We start from the raw sequence: 16,103 nt of genomic DNA on the forward strand, positions 1-16,103 counted from the left end.
TTGGGTATGACTGAAGTGACTTAGCATGCACACATGCTTTTCTAGATCTCAGTGCCCCTATTTTTTTTTAAGATTTCTTTTTAATATGGACCATTTTTAAAAATCTTTATTGAATTTGTTACAGTACTGCTTCTGTTTTTATGGGAGTTTTTGGCCTTGAGGCATGCAGGATCTTGTTTCCTTGCCAGGGATCAAACCCACACCCCTTGATGAAGTTTTAACCACTGGACTGCCAGGCAAGTCCCCCACTATTTGTTAAATGGAGATAATAACTTGTACCTTATTATCACAGGACCATGGTGGGACTCAAATCCTGTGTAGAAATGCTTGACCAGCGGGAGCAAAGGTGATGGGAGTGGACAGAAGGGAGTACCTTCACCACTGGTGAGGGGCTTTGAATACGGGCCATACACGCAGTCATGCTCAGATGGTCCCAGAGCTGCTTGCCCTCAGGCCGCCCCTTCCCTGATGAGCCTGCCTGCACCTGCAGGCTTGGCCTGAGTAGGGACAGCCTCCAAAAGGGCCCGACTACTGCAGCAGTGGGGGTGTGATGCACACATTTTAACAGTTCCCAAGAGGGAACAGAGAAGGGCCATCCCACCCCTACCCCTGACCCCTGGCCCTGCTGACACAAGCCACCAGCCTTTGTTGAGCATCTGTCACTTGCTGTGTGCTTTCTATGTGGTGTCACTTCCTCATCACACACTTAGTGAAGCAGATGCCAGCAAGGCCACTTGTCTTCCATCACACAAGACAGTAAGCGGCCAAGTCAGGCTTGAGAGTGGGCTCTCCCATCTGCCCAGAGCCTGATGTTTTAACTATGCTGAAGAGTGCCTCCAGCTCCCAGGGAGCCAACCCCCTACAGACCCTCACCCCAGCCTGCTGACTCCACCTTCCCCATTGGGTTCAGGTCTCCCAGCAGGATGCTGGTCTCAGCTTCCAGCTTTACCCCTCTGATGCCTCCCAGGCTCCCATTTCCACCCATTGCCTTCTGCTAGAATGGCTGGGAGAGCAGGGTCCTTGGGTCACCTCCCCCTATGGACGGAAAGGCTCCGGAGGGCGGCTAGGAGAGCAAGTCTTGCCTAAGACTCCCTCTCACAATTCCTCACTTGGGGAAACTGAGGCCCTTGGAGGGTGAAGTCCCAATCCTGACCCCTAGTTGGGCAGAGAGGACCAGAAACTATTCTCTTCAGGCTCCTATCTGAAGCTGGGCCGGTCATTCAAGGTGAGCACAAGAGAGAGGGCTGGACTGATGGTAGGGCTGAAACCAGGGACAGAAACGTGAGAGCCACCTGGAGGGACAGTCAGCTGCCCCGAGGCCCGGCTGGAGCAAAGAGTGGAGAGAAGCAGCTCCCAGATGGAAGGAAGAGGCACTGTGGAGTCATCGTCACAAAGTGGGCCAGGGACTGCGTCCAGCAGAACAAGGACGCCCTCTTCTGTCTGAACATAGGCAGCGCCAGTCTCTGCCTTCCAGCCACTCCATCAATCATTCTCTTATTCACTGGACAACAACCAGTGGAAACCCACCCTGTGCCAAGCCCACTTGCCCACCTCCTCATCCCCCAACTGCTCCCAGCCCTGTGACATCTGAGCTCGCCCTCTATGCAACTCTGAGTTTCCCGTCCCTGAGGATCTCAGGGCGGCAGCATGCACAGTTGCCTGCATGATGACTTCTTTCAGCCAGTCTCTGACTCAGGGATGGCTGCCACCTCACCTGAAAGTGTAGGAAGTGTTAGGGTTGCTAGGCAACCAAGGGCGACTGACTGCTCCTGATCACTGTGAACTTGAGAGGCCAGACTCTCAGACATCTTTGGAACATTGTTTTGGGAACAGCACAAGGCTGGGCCCCCACAAAGCCCTGTCTACAGGAAGTGCCCAGCTTAGTCCAGGAAGAGACCGCCAGCACAACAAAGCCACGTCTGCAGACTGGGGGCAAAACTGAGGTGCTCCAGAGGGAGGGAAAGAGGCTGGGGTCACTGTGTTCCACACCAGGCAGCCTCGAAGGATTCCCAAGATAGACGAGTGTGAACCGTATCAGCTCCCATCTAGGAATGCCTATTATGTGCCCTGCATGCTATTCACAACATATATTATCTCTTCCTCCCCCAAGAACCTTGAGGGAAGATATGAGTAGACCCATCTGGAGAGAAACAAAGCATTGTTTATGGAGGTGGTGACTTACCCAAGGCCACATACCTACTGCATGCAGAGTTGAGATACAAAACCAAGCCAGTCTGGCTCTGAGGGAGGAAGAACAAAGTTCAGAAGAGGGCGAGGTGTAAGATGTGCTGGGGACAGTGAGTAGACCAGCCTGTCCCTGCCTACAAAGATGCCAAGGGACCAGAAGATGACAGGGCTCTGGAAAGATGAGACATGGATCCCAAAAATGTGTCAAAACCTTGTGAGGAGGTTCTCAAGAGGGCAAGAGCACCTCCCTGTCTCCTTAAGGAAAGTTGTATCTTCAGGTGAAGTCAGAAGGAAGGGATGCAAGGGACAGGACCTGCACAATCAGTGACCTAGATGGAGGGAAACACAAGTATGTTCAGAGGGGAAAAGAGGTTATTTCAACCCAACACACTGTCTTGGCACTGTGACAGGCATGGCAGAGGTATGAATGGAATCAGATGTTGTAGAAGACTCTTGAATACAATGATCACTTCAGCTAGGGGTGAGGGTTAAGCTTTGAATACTGGTAATTCTATCGAAGCCCTAGAATGGTGTGCAGATGAAGAGCTACAAGACTCAGGGAAAACTACCAAGAACGGCGAGTAGAGTGCCCCAGGACACTGCCCGCCATGAAGTGAGCTGTCCCCCGAGTACCCTAGCCCCACAACTCCACCCTCACTAGGGTGCCCCACCACACCCAGAATGTCCATCGCCTGTCAGAGGGCCATGAGGGGGAAGGAGGGTGGCCCAAGGTCAGAACCAGTTTCCATCTTGGCTACCATGAATGGAGCCAAGGACTATTCCCTGGTGGCTCAGACTGTAAAGAATCTGTAGGCAATGCAGGAGACCCGGGTTTGACCCTTGGGTTGGGAAGATTCCCTGGGGAAGGGAATGGCTACCCATTCTAGTATTCTTGCCTAGAGAATTCCATGGACAGAGAAGCCTGCTGAGCTATAGTCTATGGGGTCGCATTCTATCAAAGCCCTAGAAAGCTAGGCAGATGAAAAGATACAAGACTCAGGGAAAACTACCAAGAATGGCAAGTACCCTGGGCAGGTACCCAGAGAAAACCATAATTCAGAAAGGTACATACACCCCAATGTTCATTGCAGCACTATTTACAATAGCCAGGACATGGAAGCAACCTAGCTATCCACTGACAGAGGAGTGGATAAAGATGTGGTACATCCATATTGTGGAATATTACTCAGCTACAAAAACAAACAAAATTGTGTCACTTGCAGAGTTGTGGATGTACTAGAGACCGTCATACAGAGTAAAGTAATTCAGAAAGAGGAAAACAAATATTGTATATTAAGGCATGTATGTGGAATCTAGAAAAATGGTATATATGATCTTATTTGCAAAACAGAAATAGAGACACAGACATAGAGAACAAGTGTATGGGCACCAAGGGAAATGGGGGTGGGGCATGGGATAAATCAAGAGATTGGGTTTGACATATATGCACTACTGTGCATAAAATAAATAACTTATGAGAACATACTGTAGAGCGCAGGGAACTCTACTCAGTGCTCTGTGGTGACCTAAATGGGAAGGTAATCCAAAAAAGACAGGATGTGTATATAGGTATGGCTGATTCACTCTGCTGTACAGCAGAAACTGACACATCTGTATAAAGCAGCTACAGTCCAATTTTAAAAATTAATTAACTAATTGTTTTAATAGAGAGTTCCCTTGGCCCCTTGATAATCCTTCCCTCTCTCTCTCCACCTCCCTCCCCAGGCAACTGCTGATCAGCTTTCTGTCACTCTAGGTTAGTTTGCAGTTTCTAGAATTGTGTTTAAATGGAACTACTCTAAATGTACCCTTTTTATCTGCCTTCTTTAACTAGCATATTTTCTTATTACAGATTTTGTAAATGGAATTTTGATAAGGAAATGAAAGTAGTCAGTGATCAAGGCAGTGGGGGCATGGCCAGCCCAGGATGCTATCTGCCACACTTCATTCACTCACCAGAGGTTAACTGAGCTCTGGGTGGGCTCAGCACTGGGCTAGGTCCTGGAATCGTAATGGTGCACAAAGCAGAGATGATCCCCGTTCCCGTGAGCGTGAACTTTTCACTTCTCCTTTCACTCACGCATTCACTTGCTTAACAAATATTTACTGCATGTCCACAATCCTGTATGAACTTGGCACTGCCCACCAATTCTTACACCCCCTCCGACCCTCATCAGACATTTCTCTATCCACCACATTGAGCTGGGCACTGGGATGATGCAGAGGGGGATCATCAGATGTGAATCTTGCCCCCTAAGACTGTGCAGGGCAGAAGAAAAAACTGCAAAACACTATCCTGCTCTCTCAAAGCTCACGAGAGAGTGGGCGCCCTGAGGCTGACCTGTGGAAGCTGGAACTCTAAAATGAGTGCAAAGTGGACCATCTGGGCAAGGAGATCCAGACTCAGGGAAGGTAGGGGGCTCTCCAAGCTGGACAGGCCAGGCTAGGTTTGTCAGACAAGCCAGATCCAAACAGCCCCCAAATGGGCAGGGAGGAAGGGGAAAGACAGAGGAAGGGGAGGTGGATGCCTGAGAGGAGCCGAACCAGCACAAAGGCACAGGGGCAGGATCAGGAGAGCGGATAGGAGGGCAGTAAGCTGAGAATTCCTCCCGGGGCCATGTGAGGTGACATGGAACTTTTTTCTGCTTACACATATGTTACATTTGCTTTACATATGGGGCAGAGAGGAGGGGAGTGGGGAGGGTCATTCCTTAAATTTTGTAATAGCTCACTATGTGTTCTTACTGTCATTACCTCATTTAGTTCTGTTTGATGTGGGAATTGCCATTATATTTCCCATTTTATGGATCAGAAACCCAAGGCTCATAGAATCTAGTGATTTGCTCAAAAATATACAACTCCTGAGGGCTGAGGGGGAGAAGGAAATGGCAACCCACCCAGTTTTCTTGCCTGGAGAATTCCATGAACAGAGGAGCCTGGCAGGCTACAGCCCATGGGGTCACAAAGAGTTGGACATGACTGAGTGACTAACACACACACACACACAAGGGCTAGGGTGGAGCCTCAAGCCAGGTCTCTTGTCCCAAGACCAATTCTCTTCCTTCTGTCCACAATGAACAACAGTTACTACTCTAAATGCAGCGTGTCAGTTTCCCTAGTGGCTCAGTGGTAAAAACAAAACAAAACAAAACAAAAACTCTGCCTGCAATGCAGGTGACTTGCAGGAGAAGCAAGTTCAATCCCTGGGTTGGGAAGATCCCCTGCAGAAGGACATGGCAACCATTCCAGTATTCTTGCCTGGAGAATCCTATGAACAGAGGGGCCTGGCAGGCTACAGTCCATTGGGTCGCAGAGTCAGACAAGACTGAGCAACTAAGCATGCATACGTGGAGCAACGGTACAGCACGCTCCAGTAGACCACAGAACACTCTGAACTCAACACTATTCTCCCTCCTACACCACCTGACCCTCTTCAGCCACCCCTGTACCTGTCACTTTGAGCTGGAGGTGGAAGCAGCAAAGAGGAGAACAAGAATGAGGAAGGAAAATGGTCTGGTTCCCAGGAGAGGAAGTTAATTTGGCCCAAGAAGCTCTCCCTCCTCTCCACATTGCCTCCCAAACCCTGATAAGAAGGAGCAGGCTCCTAATAAGGGGGCCCACTCTAGCCACTTGGAGCTGTCCCAGACCCCCGGATGGTACCCCTTCTTCTCAGTCTGGATAAAATGGGGAGGGATTCACGCCAAGAAGGAAATAAACCCAAAGCTTCACCCAGGATCAGGATCCCAAACCAGAAAGTACAGCTCTGAATTCACAAGGCAGACACAGAACTGGATTCCAGGTCTCACCTCTGCTCAGCAGCCCAGTGTCCCAGCTGCTGCTCCTGCTGCTAAGTCGCTTCAGTCGGGTCCGACTCTGTGCGACCCCATAGACGGCAGCTCACCAGGCTCCGCTGTCCCTGGGATTCTCCAGGCAAGAACACTGGAGTGGGTTGCCATTTCCTTCTCCAATATATAAAAGGGAAAAGTGAAAGTCAAGTCGCTCAGTCGTGTCCGACTGTTAGCGACCCCATGGACTGCAGCCTACCAGGCTCCTCCGTCCATGGGGTTTTCCAAGCAAGAGTACTGGAGTGGGGTGCCATTGCATGGGGCTCCTAAATCATCACATGGACCACTTGGAAGGAACAGCAAATATTCCTCCAGGGCTGACCATGTGCAGAGCCAGGATTCCAGCTCACAGCAACGGGCTCAGGTCTAGAAGTTCTTAACCCCGGCTCCATCCTGCCTTCCAACACTCTACAGCTCACGTGGTACCTGACACTCTCAGTGGTGGGTACATCCTCCCAATTCCACAATCAAGAGGCTGAAGTTCAGTGAAATTAGGTGGCTTGCAAAGGCCACACACTCTCATGAGATGGGACAGGTGTTCAACCCATCCTGGCCACTCTAACCTGAGCTCTTCACCCCACACATTGCCCCTGAACTGAGGAAAGAGGGTGTGGGACCGAACGAGTTTTGAACTCTCACACTTCTGAGGCCCCAGGCTGCAGCTCCCCAAGAGGCCTCAGCTTCCACGCAGAGGGCCCCTTGATCTAGTGGGTCTACCAGGCCGGGAGGCAGGTTCATGTTGGGGCTCTGTGCCACTAATTGTGTGAACTTGGGAAGGCCGCTTGGCTCCCGTGACTCAGTTTCCCCACCCATGAATGGAAATAACACTTTCCACCCTCATATGACTATTGTCATTTAAGTGAAGGTGAATAAGTGAATGTGGAATCACTTTGAAAAGACTACAACCCTGTGCACTGCAGGTTACCCTCGTTGTCTGTAAATGAAACTATTTAAAGCTGTAACCACTACAGACTTTACCTGTCTCCCACTGTCACCCCCAGCCTGCCTGGTTTCAGTGTTCCTGTGCTGAAGTCAAAGCTTGAATGGACCTAAAGAAGGAATCTTAGTTTATGTTTGTGGATATCCAAGCTCACTGGCATGTTATCCTTAACCCCATCCCCAATACACACAAACACACACACACACACACACACACACACACACACACACTATTACTTACTTTCCACTGCCTAAAAAGACTTTCAATGAAATCATTCCCCATAAACATCTTGGACTCACAGAATGGACATCATTAAAAAGTCTACAAATAATAAGTGTTGGAGAGGGTGTGGAGAAAAAGGGAACTCTTCTACACTATTGATGGAAATGTAAATTGGTGCAGCCATTATGGAAAACAGTATGGAGGTTCCTTGAAAACCTAGAGTTGTGATATGATCCAGCTATCTCACTCCTGGGCATATACCCAGACAAAACTATAATTCAAAAAGGTACATGCACCCTGATGTTCATAGCAGCACCATTTACGATAGCCAAGACATGGAAACAATCTAAATGTCCACCAACAAATGTATGGATAAAGAACATGTAGTATAGAAACTCAATGGAATATTACTCAGCCATCAAAAAGAATGAAATAATGCCATCTGCAGCAACATGGATCGATCTAGAGATTATCATACTAAGTGAAGTCAGTCAGAAATAGAAAGACAAATGCCATTTGCTATCATTTATATGTGGAATCTAAAATAGGACACAAATCAACATATCTATGAAACAGAAACAGACTCACAGATGGAAAACAGACTTGTTGCTAGACTGGAGGTAGTTAGGTTAGGGAAGAATTGGGAGCTTGGGATTAGCAGATGCAAATGCTAGTATATATAGGATGGATAAACAACAAGGTCTTACTGTATAGCACAAGGAACTATCTTCAGCAGCCTGTGATAAAATGTAACGGAAAAGAATATATATAAAAAACTGAGTCATTTTGCTATACAGCAGAAATTAACACATTTAAATCAACTATACTTCAATAAAATTTAAAAAAAAATCTTAGACTTAGCCCCAAAAAGTATCAGTGGCTATGGGGTTCCCTGGTGGTTCAGACAGTAAAGTATCTGCCTGTAATGTAGGAGACTCAGGTTCAGTCCCTGGGTTGGAAATATCCCCTGGAGAAGGAAATGGCCACCCACTCCAGTATTCTTGCCTGAAGAATTCCATGGACAGAGGAGCTTGGCAGGCTACAACCTACGGAGTTGCAGAGTCAGACATGACTGAGCAACTAGCACTTTTACTTCTCTTGGCTTCTAAAGTTGCTGTTATGTGGGGAAGTTCACAAAAATAATGGCTATAACTTAATGCTCTCTCCACCAGGCATTTTACACGTGCTATCTCCATTAATGTATCCTCTAAACAACCCTAGACTGACTTACAGAGGAGGGGCTAAGGCTTACTGCTGGGAGGACAGTGCTTGTCCACCCAGCCTCCATCTTCATCCTTCCCAGCAGAATCCCAGTTGGGTCCAAGAGGTAGTGGTGGTGGTGATAAGAATTGGTTCAATTCTAGACATATTTTGATGATATAATACCCAAAAGGATAAGTAAGGGACTGGCCATAAAGTGTGAGAAAAAGGAGTTAAGGGTGAGATTGGGCACAAAAAGTGTTGGGTAAACTGGAGAACTTTGAACAAACACAAAATTACACATTTTATTATTATGACCTCTCTCTGTCATTGCCTATGGAGACTCTGTTTGGGTGGAGGAAGTTTTCCCCTCTCAGTCCGGCTCTGTCTTTCCAATTTCTTCTCTCATTGTTAGTGTGAAGACTCCAAGAGTGCAAACTGGTTTCAAGAAGAATGTTGCCAAAATAACCACAAGGTTCCATCCTGAGCTAAAAATAAACCATTTTTAACCTATTGGTAAACCTCACTGCAATGATCAAGAACCAGCTGAACCCTATACTAGCTCTTGGGTGATGCCCTTCTTCCTCTCCACAGCTCACAGCAGGCTGAGAAGACTGAGGGTCTTCATGCTGTTTCCCTGACCCCCTAGGATGGATGTGTGTGGCTGGAAAGAAATGGAGGTTGCTCTGGTCAACTTCGATAACTCAGACGAAATCCAGGAAGAGCCAGGCTATGCCACAGACTTCGACCCAACCACCCCAAAAGGCCGGCCTGGGAGCAGCCCCTTCTCCAACTGGAAGACCCTCATCAACGACAGCACCAGCCATGAGACGGTCTTCTCCAAGCTCCCAGACTACGTTGATTCCCCAGGGCCTGAGACGGTGGTCTTAAATGAAGGAAACCAGCGGGTGATCATCAACATTGCTGGCCTGAGATTCGAGACCCAGCTAAGAACCCTCAATCAGTTCCCAGAGACCCTCCTGGGAGACCGGGAGAAAAGGATGCAGTTCTTTGACTCCATGAGAAATGAGTATTTCTTTGACAGGAACCGGCCTAGTTTCGATGGGATCCTATACTATTACCAATCTGGTGGGAAGATCCGGCGCCCGGCCAATGTCCCTATCGATGTCTTTGCAGACGAGATCTCCTTCTATGAGCTGGGCAGTGAGGCCATGGACCAGTTCCGAGAGGATGAAGGCTTCATCAAAGATCCTGAAACATTGCTCCCCACCAATGACATCCACCGGCAGTTCTGGCTCCTCTTCGAGTACCCTGAGAGCTCCAGTGCTGCCCGTTGTGTGGCCGTGGTCTCCGTCTTAGTCATAATCATCTCCATCACCATCTTCTGCCTGGAGACCCTTCCTGAGTTCCGAGAGGATAGGGAGCTGAAGGTGGTGAGAGACCCCATCCTCAACATGAGTAAGACAGTCCTCTCCCACACCATGTTCACTGACCCTTTCTTCATGGTGGAGTCCACCTGCGTTGTGTGGTTCACCTTCGAACTGGTCCTCCGGTTCGTGGTCTGCCCCAGCAAGACTGACTTCTTCAGGAACATCATGAACATCATCGACATCATCTCCATCATCCCCTACTTTGCAACCCTCATCACGGAGCTGGTCCAGGAGGCAGAGCCGAGTGCCCAGCAGAACATGTCCCTGGCCATCCTGAGGATCATCCGCCTGGTGAGGGTCTTCCGCATCTTCAAGCTCTCCCGCCACTCCAAGGGGCTGCAGATCCTGGGGCAGACACTGAAGGCTTCCATGCGGGAGCTGGGGCTGCTCATCTTCTTCCTCTTCATTGGCGTCATCCTCTTCTCCAGCGCGGTCTACTTTGCCGAGGTGGATGAGCCAGAGTCCCATTTCTCTAGCATTCCTGATGGCTTCTGGTGGGCGGTGGTCACCATGACAACTGTGGGCTATGGGGACATGTGCCCGACCTCCCCAGGGGGGAAAATCGTGGGCACTCTGTGTGCCATCGCAGGGGTCCTCACCATTGCCCTCCCTGTGCCTGTTATTGTCTCCAACTTTAACTACTTCTACCATCGGGAGACTGAGAATGAGGAGAAGCAGAGCATCCCAGGAGAAATTGACAAAGTTCTCAACAGTGCGGGCTCAAGAATGGGCAGCACAGACTCTCTTAGCAAGACCAACGGTGGCTGCTCTGCAGAGAAGTCCAGGAAGTGATATCTCCAGGGCCTCTTGGCTCCGAGTCTCCCAGGTCTCTCTGTCTCTCTCTCCTCCCACCTCTTGCCCTCTGTCTTTCCAGAGACCAAAATATATCATTTGTGACCAAAGACCATCTTTGATTGGAAACTATTTTAACAAACTGATACTTCTGCTATATTTTCTCAGCTGTTTCTTTTCAACTGACTGTAGAAAGATTCCATTCTCCGGTCCTGTGAGGGGGGAGTTCAGGTCCTTGCACCTCACCTCTGGTGACCAAGACCAGCAATATTGTCATCACCTGGAAGCAAGGAAATGCAGACTCCAAGCCCACCTCAGACCTACTGAAGCAGAATCTACATTTTAACAAGATCCCAGGTGATTCACTGTCACATTGAAGATGAAGAAGCGCTAGCTCTGGTCTTCCTAAGAGGAAGCACCTTGAAAGGCCAGTAATGGCTGGGAGCAATGAATAAGAGCTCAGAGTTGTTTCAATAATAGTACCATACACTTGTGTAGCATTGCTTACATTTTCCAAAGCCCTTTCACCTACATTATCTCACTGCATCTAAAAATAACCAGTAGAATAGACGTGACTATTATTTCCACATTGTAGAATAAACCAGGAGACAGCGACTTGCCTAAGGTCACCCATGACCATGAACAGTCGGGGCTGGAACCCAAATCTCCTATCTGCTGGTCTTGATTATTATTTCCACGTTGCAGACGAACAAACCAGGAGATGGCGACTTATCTAAGGTCGCCCAGAACCGTGAACAGTCAGGGCTGGAACCCAAATCTCCTATCTGCTGGTCTTGACTATTATTTCCACATTGTAGATAGACAAACCAGGAGACAGTGACTTGCCTAAGCTCTCTCAGAACAGTAAACAGTCAGTGCTAGAACCCAAATCTCCTACCTGCTAGCCAGGTGCTCTTTCCACATGAGGATAATGTGATAGAACTGAGGACAAGGGGGAGAGGAACTCGAGGGGTCTTTCAGAGGATCCAGAGGGCACATTTCCAGACAAGCACACTCTTCCTGGGGGGGGGGGTCCCCCATTTCTGTGCAGCCTGGGAGGCAATGCCAACCTGGCCTCCTTGCTCCTCAGTCCCTCCCTTGGGCAGTGGACAAGCAGAAATGTTCTCTTGACCCATCTCCATGAATTTGTGCAAACACTGGGGATCCTGAGTGTGGGGAGTATATATACCAGGGCCTCAGAGAACTTCTCCAGGAAAATGTACAGGCCCACCTACCTTGGGGTTCAGCTCCCCGAGTCATCAGGAATTGCCCAGTAGCCTGTGGAGCAGCTGGGGTGGGAGCAGCAGGACCCTTAGACATGTGTGCAGAGGCCAGTCCCTATCCCCAAGGAGGGCGGTTGTCATAGGAGCTGAGGAACTGCCTTCCTGGGAGAGGATCTTGCTCAGCCCATCATGATCCCAGGATGAGGGAATGGAGTTGGGATTCCCCTGAAAGCAAGGAAGGAAGTCTCTACTCTGTCATTCCCCCTCACCCCTCAAGTTAGGAGGCCCATGCCTTCCTTGGACCCAATAACCAATGTCTGGTCACACCTCAAAGGAGAGTCAACACCAGAATAATGCCCCTGGGCTGCAGGTCACTGCACAGTTCCACTTTATACAACCCAAACTATACACCCACAGCATTTAACCTTGGAACATACCCAGTTCCACACAACCCTGGGAGACACAGCACTGTAGCCCCAGGTATCACCATACAACTTCCACTTCCAGGTAGACTAACAAATGAGCTGGTGTGGGAGAAAGCTGATCCTCTCCTCTCCTGTGTCCTTAGTCTAGGCCCTAAGAAGCTGGACTTAGTCACCTTAAGTCTCCATCCTGCTCTTAAAGTCTCAATCTCCTTCTTGCATGTTAACTCCAAGATGTAACTTGGCACTGAGTCATAGAAAGATCTGGCCTTGGCTTTACAGCCCTTGGAGCTGGGCCAGCAGGACTCCTGTCCCAGACCTGAGCCTCAGGGTTCTGAACTTTGGTATACCTTCCTCAGTTTTCCTAAGTTCCCTTTCAATTTTCTTCTTGAGATCATTCTCCAATTCTCTTCACACCCTTCAACTTCCAAGCATAGGGTTGACCAGATACCCTGGACTCACACCTATGGGATTACCCTGAAGTCTTGTGCCAGGCTTGAATGCCAGGATGGTGGACTGGTGAACAGATTGCTCCCACTGTCTGGAGTGGCATTTCTCTTACAGGCTCACATATGCTCAGATGCCAGGATGGTGATTGGCACTCTGATTTGGGATGATGCAAATTTTTATACACACCAGGGCCCTTGCAAAAACTATTTGCCCAGAATCTAAAGCATATTAAACAAAAGAGCCCACACGCCCACATTCTGCCTTCTGGGAGCCATGTCATCATAATCCTTTATACTAAAACCTCTCCCCACAGAGAAACCCTTTGCCCTCTCAAGTCAGCCCTCCAAAGTATATATTATTACCCTCATTTTTCCATATGAGGAAACTGGTTCAGAGAGGTTCAAGGGCACACAGCCAGGAAGCAGTAGAGAGGGATGTGAATCTAGGTCTCTTTGATGTTAAAATGTATCCCACCAGGCTGCCTACCCAGAGCATCCTAACCCAGAGAACAGTCTCTGCCAGAACGAGGAAGCGGGGTTATGTTATGATACAGACTGGGCATATTCCTGGAAGCAAGTAGGCTCTTCACCTAAGGCCCCTACTTTCTTATTCTCTCTAATTTCATATTCAGAGCCAGAGCCACATGCTGCATTACAGCTTCACATAATGCAAACAAAGTAAGATAGTTAGACTCCAGAGCAGACTGGACCAGTGTCCCCAGAAATCAAGATAGAGCCCTGGAGCCACAGCCATTCTCTTTCTGGGATCCTGTAGGAAGAGTCCAGTCTAGCAGGGCAGAGGGGGCCACTCTTCTTCTCCAGTCAATCCATTTATCCCCAGAAGTTAAGAGGACTGATCAGAGGATTCTGATGCCCAGGAAGCAGGTCTAGGCCTTCAGGTTGGAGTCAGGGAGTGGGGCTGCAGAAGTAAGCCCTCCAAGACACCGCCCCCACCCCCCGCCGCCATGTCATTGCTGCCAATAGTCCTGGTGTAATGGTCTCTGGGTGTCTGCACTGAGTCATCTATTTCTTCTCCAACAACCAAGGGAGATGGACTATGGGAGTTTCTTTCACCATCCATCTGCCCAGCCCCTGGGATCTGTGGTCCACAGTGGAGCACCCAAGATGGCTCATGACAAACAGAATGGAGAGAGGCAGGGCAGACAGGACAGGGCTGCCCAGGGGGTCAAGTGCCAAACACAGAAGGAAAGATATTCCCACTCTTATCAAGGAGGGAAGGACTGGTCAGCAGCTGGGCTCAGAGAAGCCTGCTTTAAGGAGGGCAGAACGGAGCCCCGAGGCTTCATTCAGCCAATCAATATCGATTGAGCTCCTACTGTGTGGCAGACAATTTATAGCCACTGAATAAGGACACAGAAAGAACGAAAAGTGTCCTTTTAAATTTTCACAGTAAAAGTATGCATAATGTAAGAGAAACAACAAAAACATTTTCACAGAATGCTATAATTTGCAGAAGGCTTCCAAATCTTGTATTTTCTTTTCTACCATGTCATGCTGACTGTCTTTGCAAAGAACTGTGCAAGTCAGGACAAACATTTGTGTCTATTCATCATTCTCTTTTAAAAATGCTTTATAAACCAAAAAGAGTTTCAAAAACTTAAAGATTTTTTGACTAGGAAGCTTTCTAGATTTGAAATCAAAGGACTGGGCTGAGTTATTACTAACTGTATCACTTTGACCTCAATGAGCCTCAGCTTCCTTATATGGAAAATAGAGATAAAAAAATACCTACCTTGCAGTAAATGGGGCCATCCCCCAACCCCAACACACACACACAGACAGACACACAGCCGGGAGTAGTTTCAGAGACCTCCCAGCTGCCCTCTTTTACCCAAACTTGCCAACCAAGCTCCTCAGGACCTCCACAGGCTGCCAGAGTGGCTGCTTGGGACCTGCCTTCTGCTTGAGACAGGTCCTTTTGTGACTTCTTACTTCTCTCATTCTTATACTTGTACTCAACCTCTTTGAGCTTATTTCGAAATCTAAAAAAAAAAAAATGTACAGAGTTGTACCTGCCTCACCCGGCTATTGGGAAGAATCAGTGATGGAGTGTTATTAAAAGTAGCTTACGGCTGGCTGTAAAGCACTACACAAATGGAAGAAATTGTTACTCTTTAAAAGCTGTCATTTTAGACCAATTAACACTGCACAAGTGAGTATAGAACTAGCTTTACAATCCAAGTCAGATCATGACCTGGTCTCAAAGATAAAAGTTAATTTCAAAGACGGTATAAAGATAGAATGAATGGATACAAAGCAGGGAAACTAGCAGGAGTAAGGATAATATCATGCTTAATAAACAACTGCCCTCTTCTGAATGTTCTACACACGTGTTTTGTTTCCTCCAAAGCAATCGCTATAAGGTAAGTATTATTTCTGTTTTACAGATAAGGAAACTGAAACTTCAGGAAGTTAAGTAACTTCTCCCTTTGCTGTACTGGGGGGAATCATCATAGGCACCCCAAAATCAGGCTGGTCAGATATAGATGGTACTCCAGTTGCCCTGTCCTACCACTTTCTCGCTCAAAGACCCAAGCCCTATGTCTGTCACCCTCAAGCCACCTTCACCCAGAGGTACACAAAAGGTGGTGGTGCCTCCACATGGGCCACAACGCTCCCTAAGGTCTAGGACTTTGGAGAAGCTGAGTTTGGAGCCTCCACCCCCACCACACCAGCCCCTCTAGGCCCACACCTGTGCAGAGGCCACTCAGAGGAGCTCAGCCACTCGTCTGAGAAGGCAGGCTCTGCAAAATCCCCAGGACAACCTCCTGGCACAGACCTGCAACCGCAGTGTGGTCTGGAGTCACTGCCACCCCAGATGCTCAAGCACAGGCTGTGTGTCCTGCTTCCCCAGCTTGGCCAGAAGCCTGTCTCCTGATGGCCCTGCCTAGCCCTCGCTCTACTCTACACACGGTCCCTTCCCTGTGACTTGCTCAGCACTCCCTGATGCGGCATGAGCTGGTGCAAGAATGCCTCAGGCCAGACGCTTTAGTTGCAGATGGCAGAAACCCAACTCAAATGGAACCAAAAGAGAAGACTTTATTGACTCACAGGACTGAGAAATGCAGGAAAGCTGATGGTAACCCCACTGGGCCTGGGGACTCACACACCACTTTCAGAGCTCTCATTATTTCTGTCCATCGCCTTTGTCTGGACATGCAAGCATTCTCCATGGAGAGGGAGCGTCACAGTCCCCAGGACCCAGTCTTATCACCATCTAACCAAAAATATATAAATACACATAATCACCTTTAGGGCTTCCCAGTGGCTCAGATGGCAAAGAATCTGCCTGCAATGAGGGAAACCCGAGTTCGATACCTGGATGGGGAAGATCCCCTGGAGAAGGGAATGACAACCCACTCCAGTACTCTTGCCTGGGAAATCCTATGGACAGAAGAGCCTGGCGGGCTA

The 16,103-nt window shown here is 48.7% G+C and overlaps 1 protein-coding gene across 6 annotated transcripts; it reads left to right on the forward strand.

Annotated features, from left to right (window-relative positions):
* Positions 1-728: 728 nt before the first annotated feature.
* Positions 729-10,687, forward strand: KCNA10 (potassium voltage-gated channel subfamily A member 10). 6 transcript variants are annotated; one of them, XM_081492793.1, is made up of 2 exons: positions 729-2,800; positions 8,810-10,687. In XM_081492793.1, exon 2 carries the CDS (start codon positions 9,045-9,047, stop codon positions 10,575-10,577), a length of 1,533 nt encoding a protein of 510 aa, XP_081348919.1. In that variant the 5' UTR covers positions 729-2,800; positions 8,810-9,044; the 3' UTR covers positions 10,578-10,687. The 6 variants fall into 6 exon arrangements, with proteins under 6 accessions (XP_081348919.1, XP_081348918.1, XP_081348922.1 ...); XM_081492792.1 differs by having other exon boundaries at positions 729-2,608; XM_081492796.1 differs by having other exon boundaries at positions 747-1,225.
* The last annotated feature ends 5,416 nt before the right edge of the window (positions 10,688-16,103 follow it).

Source organism: Giraffa tippelskirchi, chromosome 5 (genome assembly GCF_054371585.1).
Source record: "Giraffa tippelskirchi isolate mGirTip1 chromosome 5, T2T-mGirTip1v1.2.pri, whole genome shotgun sequence".
Taxonomy (NCBI): domain Eukaryota; kingdom Metazoa; phylum Chordata; class Mammalia; order Artiodactyla; family Giraffidae; genus Giraffa; species Giraffa tippelskirchi.

Excerpts from the sequence above, each read along its gene's own strand:
- KCNA10 (XM_081492793.1), top strand. The coding sequence starts at position 9,045 with ATGGATGTGTGTGGCTGGAAAGAAATGGAGGTTGCTCTGGTCAACTTC.